The 16375-nt window shown below is 30.8% G+C and overlaps 1 protein-coding gene across 4 annotated transcripts in view; it reads left to right on the top strand.

Annotated features, from left to right (window-relative positions):
• LOC129913609 (centaurin-gamma-1A) overlaps positions 1-16375 on the top strand; it is a 338022-nt gene that overhangs the window by 313515 nt on the left and 8132 nt on the right. For all 4 annotated transcript variants that reach the window (XM_055992373.1, XM_055992371.1, XM_055992372.1 and 1 more), the window contains one exon: positions 2354-2586. In XM_055992373.1, the coding sequence (XP_055848348.1) occupies positions 2354-2586 (233 nt within the window). The remainder of the gene's footprint in view (positions 1-2353; positions 2587-16375) is intronic.

Raw genomic sequence — 16375 nt, 5'->3', positions numbered from 1 at the left:
ACCAATAGTGATAGGAAGGTGCAATATTGGCAATGATTTGTGTTCCGGAAGCGAAGAAAATCGAAAGAAGTGGAGAACTAAGATTGTGAGGGAGAATTAAGAAATGTTATAAGATTTAATTTAGGACAAAAAAAGTGACATACAGAGTTAACATCGAAGTCTTAATGCGTCCCAAATTCAATGATATGAATTTTTGCATTTTAGGTGTCTTGAATGTAAAAAAAATATTAGGACACAAGTTAAGACTTTTTCAACTCACAAATAACGTTAAATGATGATCTAGGACATCTATCCTGAAATTTGGGACATTCATTTCGACAAATTTCAAGCAGGAATAGATCTTTTATTTTTTTTTATTTTACAATGTTTTGAGAGAATATATTTCATCTGAACCAATTTAATGAGTGTCCCAAAATTTGAGACAAGAGTATTAACGAATTTATGATAGGTGTTTTCTGTATCTAATACAAAAAAAAACAAAATTTCGACTAGTTTTTAGCTGTCCCAAAATTTATGACACCTGTTATTTTAATTTCAAAGATTTATCTATGCAAAATATAAAAATAATGATCTTTTTCTTCTTACTGAAAATAGGTTCAACCAATCTTATAACATCTGTACTAGTTTAGCTTCTGTCCCAGATTTTGGGACACAATAATTATTGGTGCATTTTTGAACTTTTTTAAGTATAAAACTTTATTTTTATAACTAGTAAAATGTTTTGGTACTATTTTTATGCTTAAAAGTGAATGCTGATTTTTCCTGTCCCAAAAATAAGGAAACTCATTATTTTAGTTTTTTTTTTTATTTTCTAATTTTTTTTAAGGTCTTACATTACTTATTTACCAATTCAAAAAGTGTCCCAAATTTTGGGACAGATGTATTTAGGTATAACTTTTGAAACATGAAAAACTATTTTTTTAAATAATGTCATTGAATTTATGTTGTAGGTATTTTACATAAAACTAAATTTTGACTTTTTCTAACTGTCCCAAATCTTATGGCATCTGTTATTTTGATGTAACGGTTCATTTTAATCATCATCACTTATCATTTTTTTCTAATTTTTAATGAATTTCAACCAAATATAAAACTTCTGAGCTAATTTAACCATTGTTCTAAATTTTGGGACACACTTATTTATACATTTTCTAGCGTTTAAAAGTATAAAACTTTAATTTTTCAACACTTCTAAATCATAATTAAATAAAAATAAAATTAATAGATGTCCCTAGTTACTTGGGATACCTTATAACATAACTCAAAAATTCAACACTTTCAACCTCATCAATATTTTCCGTCATAAATGTATTCCCTATTTTAACTCATAAACTTGTCTTCGCTCCCATTGAATTTTACATAAAAAAAAGAGGAAAAAAAAAAACAAAAAACACATGTTCCACATCGTAACGCATATTTAAAATCATAAAAATAATCTAAGTCACCCTTTTTTTCAAGTCGATGTCCTTTCACACTATTATCCTGTCAATCAAAATGTCCATCTTTGAATGTCTAACAGTATTTTCTTTTCCTCTTAAAGATACCAAAGAGAATAGGTGACAATGAAGATGACGACATTTGGTTAGTCCAGTTCATTGGTAACAATTTCATGCCAAATGAAAATGGATGATGATAATAATGCTAATCAACAAAAACAAGTTTCTTTTCTAGAGATTCCTTTATGAGAAATCCTTATGATCGACTTGAGTACTTGAGATTTTTTTTTTTTGTAGTTTTTATGCAACATTGTAACTTTTGTATATAATGTCTATAACATGTCCTGTCAATCAGTTTTATCTAAAAGTTTTTTTTTTGACAATATTCTGACGGTTATTATCCTGTAAAAAAAATTATGACTTTTATATTTTTTTGAAGAGGGTCATAAATAGGGTTATGATTTCTTCTTTTCTTAAATATTCGATCTGGTTTGTTAGTAAAAACTAAAAAAAAAAAAAAAAAAAAAATAGGTACTGTCAAAAGTACTTATTTCTTGATGGCCATCATTTATAAGTGACCATTTATATTAATAGAGACAAGAAACCCAAAGAACATATCAATGTCTCTCAGAGAAAACAAGGTGTAAATCAAATGAAAAAACCTTTGTCTTTTACTTATTTTACATTCTTATCATTGATTCGTTCTAACCACTTTTATGAATACTTTATTAGAAGATTTTTTTTTTTTCTTTATTTTTTTTTTTGTGTTGTATTTCGGTGGAAAAGGAAGCTTATTTCGAATTATGATGGATGTCAATAAAAAAAAATTTTAAACGTGATAAAATTTTAATAACTTATTTATTTTTAAAAAGGGTTTGATTCTAATCAATGGATTTTTTTTTTGTTCTTTTTTCCAGATTCTTTTGTCAACAGTCAAGAATGGACAATATCACGATCTGTTCCGGATCTTCGGCTAGGCATTGTTGGTTCATTGAGCTCTGGCAAATCGGCCTTGGTGCATCGTTATTTAACTGGTTCCTATATGCAAGAAGAATCACCTGAAGGCGGGCGATTTAAAAAAGAAATATTTGTCGATAATCAAAGTTATTTGCTGTTAATACGAGATGAGGGTGGTGCACCAGAGATGCAGGTGAGTTTTTTTTTTTTTTTTTTTTTTGAAGTCACCAACTGAAGGAAAAAATCATAAATTTATTATAGAAGTGAAAAAAAATATAAATTTCTCCAATAAAGTTTCTATAACAATTCTATAGAATGAAGAACAAGTTCGTTTTGTTCATGCCTTAGAAACTTTTTCATACGATCCAAAATTTTGGATTAAAGTAGCCTATGTTCATTTCAGAATTGAAACGTATGTAGTCAGTAAGTTTTATTAAAATCAGATACAAATTGTGGGCTACAAACTTACACAAACAGTAAAAAAAAAAAACTTTTTTGTACAATAGTCCTTTTTTGCTTTTAAAATTGTGGCATAATTGAATGATTGCAATTGTTAAAAGAGCCTATCCTATCAAGAATATCTTTACGACTTTTACAAAACCGCCATTTTGAATTCACCCATTTTAAACAATGTGCAAAAGGTTATCAAGAAAGAACATTCAAATAATTTTTTTCCGCGTGATCGATTTTTTGTCGATTTTAACCAGAATAGATCCGAAATTTAGAACACCATCAAATCCTTCAAGAACACCATGAAATAGTGCAATATTTCCCAATTACTGCAAGTGTCTATTAACTGAAACACCCTGTATTAATTTTTCGCATTCTCAAGCCATCTCCAATAATGATACTTTCTTTCATAGCACCTAGACACGTTTTTTGTTTTTCAAAAAGTGGTAAAAGTGCTTTCTTTTTTATATTCCACCTCTTAGTCCTCACACTTCAAAGAATTCTTTTTTTGTCAAGTCTCCCGAAAAGAAGTCTATATTTTGCCAACAACAACTATAAAAGAAAAGCCGGAAATATGTTTCCTTTCTGCGAGCACTCATCCTAACTTGCTTTTTTTCCCTATATAATAATCAAAGCATATGAGAACAAGTGAGCGCATGAGATGACAAAAAGAATTTAAAAAATAAAAATAAGAAAAAAATAAAACCACCAGTGAACTTTTTCCTCTTTTTGATATAATTACGTTCTGTTTATTTATTTATTTTTTTTTCATGACAAAAGTTTTATCCGAGCGTGATACCAAAGTTTTTAATTTTTTTTCTTTTCTTTTTTTTCTGTTATTATATTATTTTCACTTTGAAGTTTTTCTGTTTAATTTTTTCATTCGGATTTCAATTTCCCATACCCAATTTTATTTGCCCACTTTTTGGGTGAGGGAAAGTTTTGACAACAAAAAAAAATTAAATTTATGTACTTTTTTTTTGTTGAAATTTAATAAAAGTAAAATTTTACAAAATTACACGTAGATGATGTCGAATGAAAATTAACTTAAATTTATTTTTAAAAAAGAAATATTAACGAACGAGTCACATTTTGTATGCAAAAACCATTTATTTTCCCTCGCTCCAGAGAGTAGGTCATTGTGGCGCCAAACTATAACATGGAAATCCTTATCCTTATTTATTACACCAGCCACTTAATATGTTAGTGGGTGTCGTGCGTCGTGTCGTCAGCGTCATTTCATTTCGTCCTTTTTTCACGTGCATTTATGGAATAAAAAAAAATTGTTAAAAAAATATCCTTTTTCGTTTGTGTTTGATTACAAACGAACAAAATTACCCTATATTTTTATTATTTATTATATAAGCTTTTTCCAACTATTCAAATTAAATTTATTTCGTCACAAAATAAGTTTTTTATGATTTTTATTTTTGTTTGTTTGTTTTTTTTTTTCAAGGTTAAATGATATAATTTGAAAGGAATGAGAATATTTGGGTGAAATATTTTCATTTTATTAGGTAAATAAATAGGTTGAGGGGAAATGCATAACTAATGAATAGTTCCTTACGTGTTTATGTGCGTGATATGTGGTAGTTTGATGGATAAAGTATAAACACGGGTTAAGACTAAATTGTGTGACGACATCAAGTTGCCCATTGGGTGAAGATTTATTACGTCGTTTATATGTAATATTTTTGAATGGAATGTACCTAATCATTTTTTTATTGACGAATTTTGACTAAATTCAGGTTGTCCCAACTTTTTCTATATTTTGGGACAACTTGTCCCATTTTGCCAAAATAAAAAAAAAGTAGGTAGGTATTTGAGACTTCAATAATAATTTATTTTTAAATTATATTTTTATAATGAATTATTGATTTTTTTTTTCACATAAGGGTTGCCACCATTCGGTTTTCACTATACTTTTTTAGTCGAAAAATTTTAAGATTCCTACAATAATTTCTTCGGAACAATTTGACTACAATAAACGCCTTATTCTATGGTCTACATGAAAAATTTCCATTTCACTTTTTCCGTATTGTGACGAAAAGTTGTCCATAGTCTTATTTTGAACTATTTTCATCGGTTGAATTGTGAAACAATTGACACCTTTTTTTCATTAAAGTTAATTAATGGAAAAATGTGACCAATATCCCGGGAAATGTAAATTTCAGTCGGGTTAAAAGCGTTAAAGCTCTTAAAATTTGATGCGAATTAAAAATGTATTGTGTGAAATCAGATAACATGACTTTGAGAAGATTGTGGAACGTACTCTTCCTTCATTTCACGATTTGAAAATTTCCCAGTTTTACATTCCACAGTAATACAAACCAAATAAACATTTAAATTATGGAACAGTACTTTTTTTCTTATGAAACCATTGAATACGTTCCACATTTTTTTAAATTCAATTTCACTTAATAAACACTCAACAAACATACATTCCACAGTAGTACAAACCAAATGCATTTTTAAACTATAAAATTGTACTCACTTCTGGTAAAATGATTGAATACGTTCCACATTGTCTTTGAAGTTCATTTCACAAAATATAAAATCTTAACAAACTTACATTCCACAACAGTTCAGTTTTGTGAAAGGAATTTATAATTCACAGATTTTTTTTTGTAAGCTTGATAGGTTTTTTGTACGCAGTGCCTGATGAAAAATTCTCGCTATTTGAATGTAGATTTTCATTGCGATTTCTATAAATAAATTGCTCCTTAACCTTATGCAAAAATGATAAAAATTTCTACAAATAACCTTGCAATCAAAATTGAATCACAAATAGAAACATAGGTAATTCTACAAAAAAAAAAAAAAAAAAAAATCCTCTCAAATATTCATAACAAGTACCATTCTGCTATTTCAATTTCCACAAAATACAGATAAAATTGTTGGTATTAAGTACTCAAACACTCCTACTTTAAAAATCAAAATTGTGTTCTCTTTGTCGGTCTACAAAAAAAAAAAAAAACCTAAAACAACAAAAAAAAAAAACAAGTCTAAGAACAAACAAAAAATGCCGCATCCATCCACCCTTTAAATACAAAATTTAATACCCAAAGCTATACCTACCCACAACCTACCACCATCACCAACAATCACGTCCTGCCTTATTTCTCAGTTAAAAGAAAGAAATCAATTCGATTGAATGAACTTCTTAAGTTCTCTCTCACAAAACAATGGCACACGGGTACAATGGCATAGCACACAAAAAATACAAAAGAACTAAAGAAAGCAATTTTCATGATTTCATCCTGCGCGCGATATTCAGGTCAATCTTTTTGCCATAAAAAAAAGTAAATACCTACAAAAAAAAAAAAAAAAAAAATAAAGCACATAATATCCACCCCCAATGGCGAAACATGAAATTGGTCTTAGTGCAAAAAATGAAAAAAGGGCACACGGGGTTGGAATGATGCAGTTAGGCGAGGTTAAAACATTTTGTTCCACCATTTTCACTTTAAAATGACATCGAACAACAAAAAAAAAACTTTAACACAGAGATGTTTAGAGTGATAATTTATGTCCTGTGTCATTTGAATCTAAATGACGTTTTTAGAACAACACACAATAGTGACAGTTTTGCAAGAAACCCCCTTACATCTTTCAAAAAAGGGTTAAATTAGCAAATATGTAGATATTTCATAAGCAAATATTCGATTATACCATGAAATCGATATGGATGTTAGAGCGCAAAACTAATTTGATAAATTTAAATTTATCGCTTGTCAGCTAATTTGTTTGACAGGTATTGTATCTTCTATATTTGTAGTTATTCGCGAGGGTATTCAAAATGCAATGATTATACACTTTGATAGTCATTCTCATTAATTAGATGTCAAAGGGTGATTTGGTTACAAATAACAGCTGCAATGGTCATTCTCATTATTGTATGAATGCTTTGTTGCATTGTAGGTAAAACATCGTTGTACAGTGTAGTAAAAATATGAATTAAAAAAAAAAATGCATTTGAAATTAAACAACAAATATTTATTGCAACTAAAAAAAAATTCCATTAAAAAAAAAATATTAATTGCACATAAAAATATTTTACATTAAAAAATATATTTAATGCAAATAAAAAATTTTCTGCATTGAAAAAAAATTCAATGCAAAATGTGCATTAAATATTTTTGATTTTAATATTCGTCGAATTTCTCACAATGTTGGATATTTGACTATACATAATGTTTAATGTTATAATTGGTCAATAACTAAAATTGTAAGAAATTCGACGAATATGAAAAATATTTAATGCTAAATACTTTTATTTGCATTAAATATTTTATTTTCAATGCAAATATTTTTCATTTTTAATTGCAATAACATTTTTTTAATGCAAATTTTTTTCATTTGCAATAAATATTTTTTTCTTAATTTTTAATGGAAAACAAATGTAGTATAAAATGTACAACTCTGTTGTTTAAAATATTGCTCGTAATTATAGTTCAGCTAATTTTTTTTTTTGCATCACAATCAATTTTTGCAAAGAATTTATAAATTGTAGGTAAAGTAGTGTGGAAAGTTATTCAAAATTGCATCGTGAAATCACAATTTTTTTGTATTTTTTAAATTAATTTTGTCTATTAGCTAAATGGGAAGGTAGTTTCAGGAAGTTTCAAAGTTCATTGCACGATTTCAGTTATTCTGGGATTCTTTTAAAACAAAAAAGTAACTTTATCTGTCTTTATCTTAATTTTATTAACAAAATTTATTTTTAAAAATTATTAATTTCATTAAATAAGTGAAAACATCACATTTATTTATTACCGACTTGAAACTGTTTAATCATTTTTCTTCATTTTTAACGAGAGTGTTTATGAAGTCTGCTTATTTTTTTTCTTGTCTATTGGGTTATGGTTATCCTAGACATTATTATATTTTTATAAAATAAGAAAATGTGGTAAGAAAATAAAAATTAAGTAATTTTAAACTACAAATAAATAATATCTACAAACGATTTCAAAAAAAAAATATTACTCCACCTTTTTCCCACCTAAACATAAAAATCATAACTTTCTTGTTTTTAAAGACTATAAAAAACTCCCTCTTTAAGTCATAAATTCTTCATCAAACAAAAAAAAACTAAACAAATAAATAATTTACACCCCGTCATGTCATCGGCACAACATTGTGTCTGGTGTCATCATCATCCCTCCTTTTTTGAAAGGAGTATAAAACACCACACACGCCTATATTTTCTGACACGCGATATCAATAAAAAAAAATCAATATAGGGAATCCACCTCTTTTTATCGAAAATGAAAAAAAAAAAAATTAAAATTGGAAGTATTTTTTGGTCTTGTCTATTATCGAGGATAGAAATATGACACCATCATTTGAAGCCACGCATAGTGCACTATTTTCATTATCCTTTTTAATTTTTTTTTTATATAGGGTAAAGTCGGGTGATATGGCACCACGGGTGATATGGCACCCTTTCAATATCTCCCACTTAGTGACTTCTTTTCAAAGCAAAAAGAGCAGAAAAGAATTCAGTCTGATGTAAGCTATCAGTGGATGCATTCGGATCCGCAGTAACCGTTGTCACTAAAATTTAAAAAATGGACAAACAAAAAAGTGAGTTCAATTTGGGCGAAAAGTTTTTTTGTGTAAAATTGTTGTACGTGTGGTTCCAAAAGTATTTGACGCAGAGGGTTCATTTTAACACAAAAAGAACGGTAACGGTTATATTCTTGTGTTTGCTCATTACCATAACTAAGCAAACGTGATTATTCGTGTCATTGGAAAAAAACAGAAGTGTAGTCAAATGGGGGATATGGCACCCAAAAACATCGGGATATATGGCACCGGTGCCATTTCCCCCGCATCTACTTTTGAACCTATTTATTTTTCAACTGACAATTGTATTTACAAAAAACTTCAGCAAACCAGGCCAAGTGGACTAAAACACAGATCACAGCAGCCGTTGGAGCTGCTGAATGTCAAAAAAAAAAAGCAGGACCTAAGCATTTTGCGATTCCCTTCACACTTCACTACATTGAAAAGGCTTCTTAAATGACCAGAGCCTAAAAGTTTGATAAATAGTTTTCAGATTGGCTGAAAAGTGCGGAATAAGGGAGTAATCATAATGTCACTTTTGGTCTCATGATTCATGTACGTCTTTTAAAACACATGCAACAAGTGTCACAAAAAAATATCAAAAAGAAATAGGGTGCCATATCACCCTCCATTTTTTCAATCATGTTTTTTTTAATGTTTTTTATTTTTGCAAAAAATAACAAGAAATTATCTTTGAATTGCACTTATCTACCTATTTTGTATTTAAAAAATAGTTTTAAAATAAATCCGCTTTTGTTTGAAATAGATGTCTTCTTTATTTCTCAAGTAATAACGAAAAACGAAAATGGGTGCCATATCCCCCGACTTTACCCTAATGACTGACAATGCATATTTGCATGAAGAATTCATTTGTTAGAAAAAGTGTAGAAATAAAAATTCCATTCATGGTAGGAAAAAATTAAGTACTTAATTCCTGATGAGTTATTATACTATACAAGTTGCTACGACTTACCACTGTGCCTACGTCCTGTCAATTGATCTTTGCAACAAAGGATTTATTGCAGTTGAGTCGTCGTTGGCAATCAAAATATTGCCCTCACAAGGCAATTGATTTTTTGTATTAGGTATAGAAGAGTGTTGAACTGCATAGCCATAGCCGAAAAAAAAACATTAATTTTTTTTTTCTTTCAAATATGAATTAAAAGGGGTGGCCAAAATAAAAAAAAATTTGACTGCAACATGATGGTTCCTCAATGTGCGAATCAAGATGTATGAATATGAACATTTATATAGGTTTTGCGTTAAAATCTCCTGCAGCGGTTTTGTATGAAAATTCATAAAACTTTTCACTCTGTGTTGTTTGTTGTTCATGGTTTAATTTTTTTTTTTCTCCACAAATTTTTTGCAAATTTGTTTTTTCTCCATAACACATCATCACTCAAAATGCATAGTTCGAGATTCATTGTTGAAAACCTCCAAAAATTAAGAAAGTGTTTAACTTTCAAACTGAGCTACACCATTTTATACCAGTTTTCAAATAAATAATAATTAAGATCTGTAAAGAAATTACTTTGAAGCATTTTTTTTTTTTATACCAGTTGAAGGTGCCTTTCGGCAGTGGTACACTTTTTATTAGTTTATACCAGTCGAACAAGTTATTTTTACCAGTTAGAATTACAAATGGCACTCAAAACTTTTTGTGTGAACACTTTTATTTTTTTAATTGCACACGTAATATTTGGCTATTTAAACTACTTTATACCAGTCAGTGAATGAGGATCGATCACAAGTCGATAATGAGACCAGTTAAGACCAATCGAATTTTGTATATTCACTTTAATTTTAAATTTTATCAATCAGCATGTTGTTCCACTTGTGCTGCAAACATATAAACAATTTTTTGATATTGCGTTTGAGGATATTTTTTATACCAGTTAGGATTACATTTTGCATTCATAACATTTAGTGAAACAAAGACATTTGGTCTTCTTTTTAATTTCATACGTGATTCCTCCTCATTTGACTAGTGAAACTACTTTATACCAGTTTGTGAAAATAGATTTGTTTATACCATTCTCATTTCGTATAATATTCAATTTATCATAAAGGACATTTTATATACAAATCAGCAAGTTATTTTATAATTAAATTATATGTATCTTTTCACATCAGTTTATACCAATCAGTATTTTTTTAAATTACCGCTTTTAATAGGTCTTCTTAATAAATACTTTTACAGTTCATTTAAAACAAAAAAAAAATTATAAAATACAACACAACTTCCCTGTACTACAATCAAAATGCATTTAAAGCCTCTGGGCGAAGTTTTATGCTAACATGGAAAATCCCTGGAAAAATGCTTCTGTTGCACGTTTCTTTAGAAAACCCTATCCCCATTTTGTTTGGGAATGCATAGGAAAATAACTGTAGAACACAGCCAGGGGAGGATTTGCTTAATTCACTGTCAAGAAAAGTTCTTTTTAATGACCAATATCGTAAACTTTATTGATATTTTCTTTGTATAAATATGCACTGCCTTACCATCAATGAACTTTAGTTAAAATTTGAAAAAGGGCCTTAGTTGTGACCAGTGTAGTTTCAAAGTCAAATCAGTAGCTTCTAAGTGACTACAATGGAATACTTTAGGAAAATTTCTCATGTTATAATGTGAACTACCTTACCCTGTTCTTTCTCATTACAATGTTAATTCCCATTACAATGTACACTACCTTACCCTCATCGAGTTTCTTCTCGGTTAGAGCCTTTTAGAAGAAGAATTAGTGACACACAAGTGACCGACATTGAAAACTTAAGCAATAATTCTTATATTAATATTCGAACTACCTTGCCGACCCTAAAGTTATGTGTAATTTCATTTAAAAGAAAGTATTGTTTTTTTTTTATATAAAAGTTCATATAGTTGGAGGCTTAATTAACCTCTTATTAGTCCTTCCCTGGTTTTAAAAAAACAATAGTGCAATAGTTTGCAAGGGTGTTTAAAGAGAGGGTGCAGTTTGCTCAATAGTGATGAGCTTAATGAACTTTTGCTATATTATTTCCGTCGATTGTTATATATGTGTATGCGGCTGTACAGTGTACACATTCTGTTCTATACACAGTCTGAATAGTCTGTATACCTACACATAAACATGTATGTGAATTTTATACCGACTATACTCTCGCTAAAAAGATAGAAGCCTTTTGTCCAATTTGTCCAAGTGAAGGTTTTTGTTGACATTGCATGTTAATTGGTGACATGGGAAAGTGTAAGTTTTTTTTTCGTGTTGCATTTTCATTTTCCTCTGTTTAGATGGAGGAGTTCACGATAGTGATTCTAAAAAAAAAATAGTAAATTAAATAGTGAAAAGTTTGTGTGGATACAGTGAGTGTGTTGTCTGGAGTAAAATTTTACACAATAGGTTGTGTAGTTGCATTTTTTTTTGTTATCCTTTTGAAATTGAATTTTTCCTGTTTTCATGTTTCGTCGAATTTGATTAAATTAAAAACTGTAGTGAGTCATAAAGGTCAGGACGCCTCTTTGGCTTATTGAACTTTAAAAAACATAGTATACCAATTAATTTGCAATTTAAATAAATTGCATGCATAACAACACTTTCGCGTGCTTTACTCTCATAAAGTTGAAACCGCAAAAGTGCAGTTACTTTCATTTTTCCTGTAATTTTCAGAATTAAAATGGTTTTCAAACAAATTTATGACACAAATTCCGTTTAATATGCAATTCGTTCGAGTGAAAATCAAAATATTTATTGAATATGCAAGTTGTAAAATTTGTACACCTTTACATTCCACAACCTGTAGTTAGAATTAAAGTTCTTTGATTGACACATTTTAAGTTTTTAAATAGTGCCTAAGTCTAATTGCCTTCGAATCATATCCTTAGTTACAAGTTTTATGTTGTGGAACGTAAGTATTTTCTTATTTTACGACAGTCAGGTAAAGGGTTTAAAAATGAAATATGGTTTGTTACACATTGTGGAACGCATTCATTATTCATTTCAAGAAAAAAAAAAATGTAACGCATTGAACTAATTGAATAATATATTATTTTTATCAAAACTGTTTAAATAAAATTAAATAAAAAACACTCGTAAATAATGTTGTGGAACGTATTCATTGTTTTCATTTCATAGTTGTCCATTTTTTCTTCTTTACGCTCTTGATACTTTTTTCCTGCTCCCTTATTAGCCATTGGCTAAAAACAAAACAGCAAATTTGATTCCATAAGATGGCCTAAAGCATAAAGACGCATTAACATAAGGTGTCTGTCCTGTCGTCCTGTATAAAACATGTTACCCTAAAGCAAATGAAAAGTGGTGTCTTGTCTAGATGTAATGTTCATTATCTCATGTTAAGCTTGCAGCAACAAAAAAAATGCACTCAGTCACTGCTCTTCAAAGTTCTACTGGCGATTTCATGTCTCCCTCCATATTCTTAGATATTTCCTTAAGGCACTATAAAGCATTACTCCCATTTTTTTTTGTGTTCTGTCTTTAATATTTAAAAGCTTTTAAATGTTCGTTGCAGTCATTCGTGATTAATATTTAAAGATAGAAAAAGCATACATTCATATTGCTTTTATATATAAATCCTCCCCCATCACTTACACAAGAGAGCATTTTTTCCCTCCCTTTGAACAGTTTTTTTTATTTTTTACAAATATTTCGAGAAGAAATCCTTCTAAGAAAACAAATTATAAACCAAAAAAAAACACAATTCCTTCCGTCATCCTTAGCTTTTCCACTCATTTCCTACAATTTGTCACACTTCAAGGTTCAACATTCAGTGTATATTCTCCAGTAAGAGATGATGATTCAAGGCGAATGAGAAAAACAATCTCCTTGCCGGCAATTTTATTTTTCTTCTACTTTTTCATCTTATGTAAAAACAAAAAAAAAAAAAACAAAAAAAACAGCACAAGAAGTCATTATCTTTTCTTTACCGTCTACACTATTTTCCCATCAGAAGTACTAGTTTCAACTATTGCACAACAAGCGCACAGAAAAATCCTCTTAAGGAGATCCCTCTCGCTGCTGCTTATATACCTCAATCCCACTTCTGATCTGACTACTTGGTGTATTCCTGGAATAGACTATTTTTTTTCATTCACCCCCTTGTATTTTTCTTGGTGCAAAACAAAAAAAAAAGAGTGTGTGTACACATGTACACGCGACTGAAGTTATACTTCTCATTCAGTTTTATGTAAATGAATTTCATTTGATATTTTTAATTTCTATTATTAAGTAATTAATCCCCACTTATTTTTTTTACATTTTTATCAAGTGAACAATAAATTAATTCTTTCATCCTCCTTGCGTCCATGTAGTTTTCAATTTATTCTGTGAAATTTACACATGTTGTGCGGTTCAGAACGTACGGTATACGCTTAACGACTTTTTTCAAAATTCCGAGAAAATCGGTTTTGAAAGTTGGGGTACATTTTTTTTTTTCGAAAAATCCCCGAATCTTTAAACGCTCCTAAGCTAAACCGCTTTAGAGCAATTTTTGGGAGTGATGCCAAATGGTAGCTTGTGTCATGGGCCTACGCTTTGCACATTATCAGGTTTTAAAAAAATCGCCTTCCATGTTAAACCACCACATTATGCCTTTTTTTCAGAATCGCGCCTATTTTTTTTACTTTTAAGTTCTCCCGGTTTGAGAACGCGTGGACCTACAGGAATGGGAGTTGTACCCAAATGTAGGTTAGAGTCCCCGCTATCTTTTGGCATCAAAAATTTTATTCATTTTCTTCAAAATTCCACGATATAGGCGTTGGAAGTTGGGGGCGCGAAAAAACTTCTGGGAGCTGAACGCTTTGATCTAGAGACAGTGGAGTGGTGCCATATGAAAGCTTATATTCTCAGCTACCCGATTGTGGTATAATCCAGTTTTTCGATTTTTTTCAAAATTCCGAGAAAATCGCGTTTGAAAGTTGGGGTAAAATCTTTTTTCGAAAAATCCCCGAATCTTTGAACGCTCCTGGAAGCTAAACCGCTTGAGAGCAATTTTTGGGAGTGATGCCAAATGATAGCTTGTGTCATGGGCCTACGCTTTGCACATTGTCAGATTTTTAAAAAATCGCCTTCCATGTTAAACCGCCACATCATGCCTATTTTTTCAGAATCGTGCCTATTTTTTTTTTACTTTTAAGTTCTCCCGGTTTGAGAACGCGTGGACCTTCAGGGATGGGAGTTGTACCCAAATGTAGGTTAAAGTCCCCGCTACCTTTTGGCATCAAAAAATTTTATTTTCATTTTCTTCAAAATTCCGCGATATAGTCGTTGGAACGCTTTAATCTAGAGACAGGGGAGTGGTGCCATATGAAAGCTTATATTCTCAGCTAGCCGATAGTGGTATAATCCGGTTTTTCGATTTTTTTCAAAATTCCGAGAAAATCGCGTTTGAAAGTTGGGGTAAATTTTTTTTTCGAAAAATCCCCGAATCTTTGAATGCTCCTGGAAATTAAACCGCTTGAGAGCAATTTTTGGGAGTGATGCCAAATGATAGCTTGTGTCATGGGCCTACGCTTTGCACATTATCAGATTTTTAAAAAATCGCCTTCCATGTTAAACCGCCACATCATGCCTATTTTTTCAGAATCGTGCCTATTTTTTTTTTTACTTTTAAGTTCTCCCGGTTTGAGAACGCGTAGACCTACAGGAATGAGAGTTGTACCCAAATGTAGGTTAGAGTCCCCGCTATCTTTTGGCATCAAAAAATTTTTTTTCATTTTTTTCAAAATTCCGAGATATAGGCGTTGAAAGTTGGGGTGCTCACTTTCAGCTCAGCTAAGCTATGGTACCTAGCTCAAATTTGAGCTGAGCTGTGAGCTGAGCTGAAATGTGAGCTTTTTGCAACCCTGGCAACTTGCCACATGGAAATTACCACATGCAACTTGCCACACGCAACTTGCCACATGCAACTTGCCACACGCAGCTTGCCACATACAACTTGCCACATGCAACTTGCCACATACGACTTGCCACATGCAACTTGCCACATGAAACATGTTACTTGCAACGTGTTGTGTGTTTTATGTTTGCCGTACTGCGGCGTACTGCATTTTTAAATACTAAAGTACTGCCTACTCTAAAGGTGAAACGACAGCCCTGCTACCCAGGGTGATCGCGTCATAATCCCTTTGACATTCTTGTCAAAAAGTAAATTTTCATACCCACCCTCCCATAAGAAGTATAACTTCAAAAAAGGCTTGACTGACTGACATGGCAGTCAGTGTCAGTGTCGACTCTTGACAAAGAGATTGAGCGGTAAGGAGTGTTAGGGTGTTTCTCTTTTTTCAATTCGTCTTCGGCCTTCCATTATATATGATTTAAAGAAAATAGGCATTTCTGCTATAGGAATACTATGTGAAGTTAGGCATAGCTCATACCTACATTGACTGTGTGTCGTCTGCCATGGTTAATGATGATGAAGCTTTCTATACTCATCCTGATGAGGACTATGCGGTTGTTTCTCAATTCCGATATGGAATAACACCACTATTAAACCTGTGCCAGAAAAGGATATCAGATATGAAAAGAGAGGGTGGTTTGTGTTTTAATTTTTTTTGCTTTCTCCGTATACAACAGAACCACGTGTACTTGAGACTCCCAACACAACTCCATCAGAACACCACCAGCATGCATTCAACCGGCATCATAGTGTCCCGTTGTGTATGCAAATATGGCGGCTTTCCGCAACATACTTCGACCAAAATTTTATTCCAAGAGCAGAGTGTATAACAACAAATTAGGGTTGCCAACATATTTTTTGAGTAATTGTTATTACTTTTAGAATATTACGTGGCAAATTTTAAGATTTTCAATACTTCCATTAACTTTTTTACTTCCGATAACATATTCAGCAACCAGGTATATGATTCTTTACACATTGTGGAACGTATTCATTTCATTTCACGAGAGGTGAGTGCTTGTGGAACATACCCATTACATTTTAATACTATGTCGGGTTTTTCGATCTGCTGT

This window comes from Episyrphus balteatus, chromosome 3 (genome assembly GCF_945859705.1).
Source record: "Episyrphus balteatus chromosome 3, idEpiBalt1.1, whole genome shotgun sequence".
Taxonomy (NCBI): domain Eukaryota; kingdom Metazoa; phylum Arthropoda; class Insecta; order Diptera; family Syrphidae; genus Episyrphus; species Episyrphus balteatus.
The sequence above is the reverse complement of the archived record's forward strand: the minus strand, read 5'-3'. Positions and strand labels throughout refer to the sequence as shown.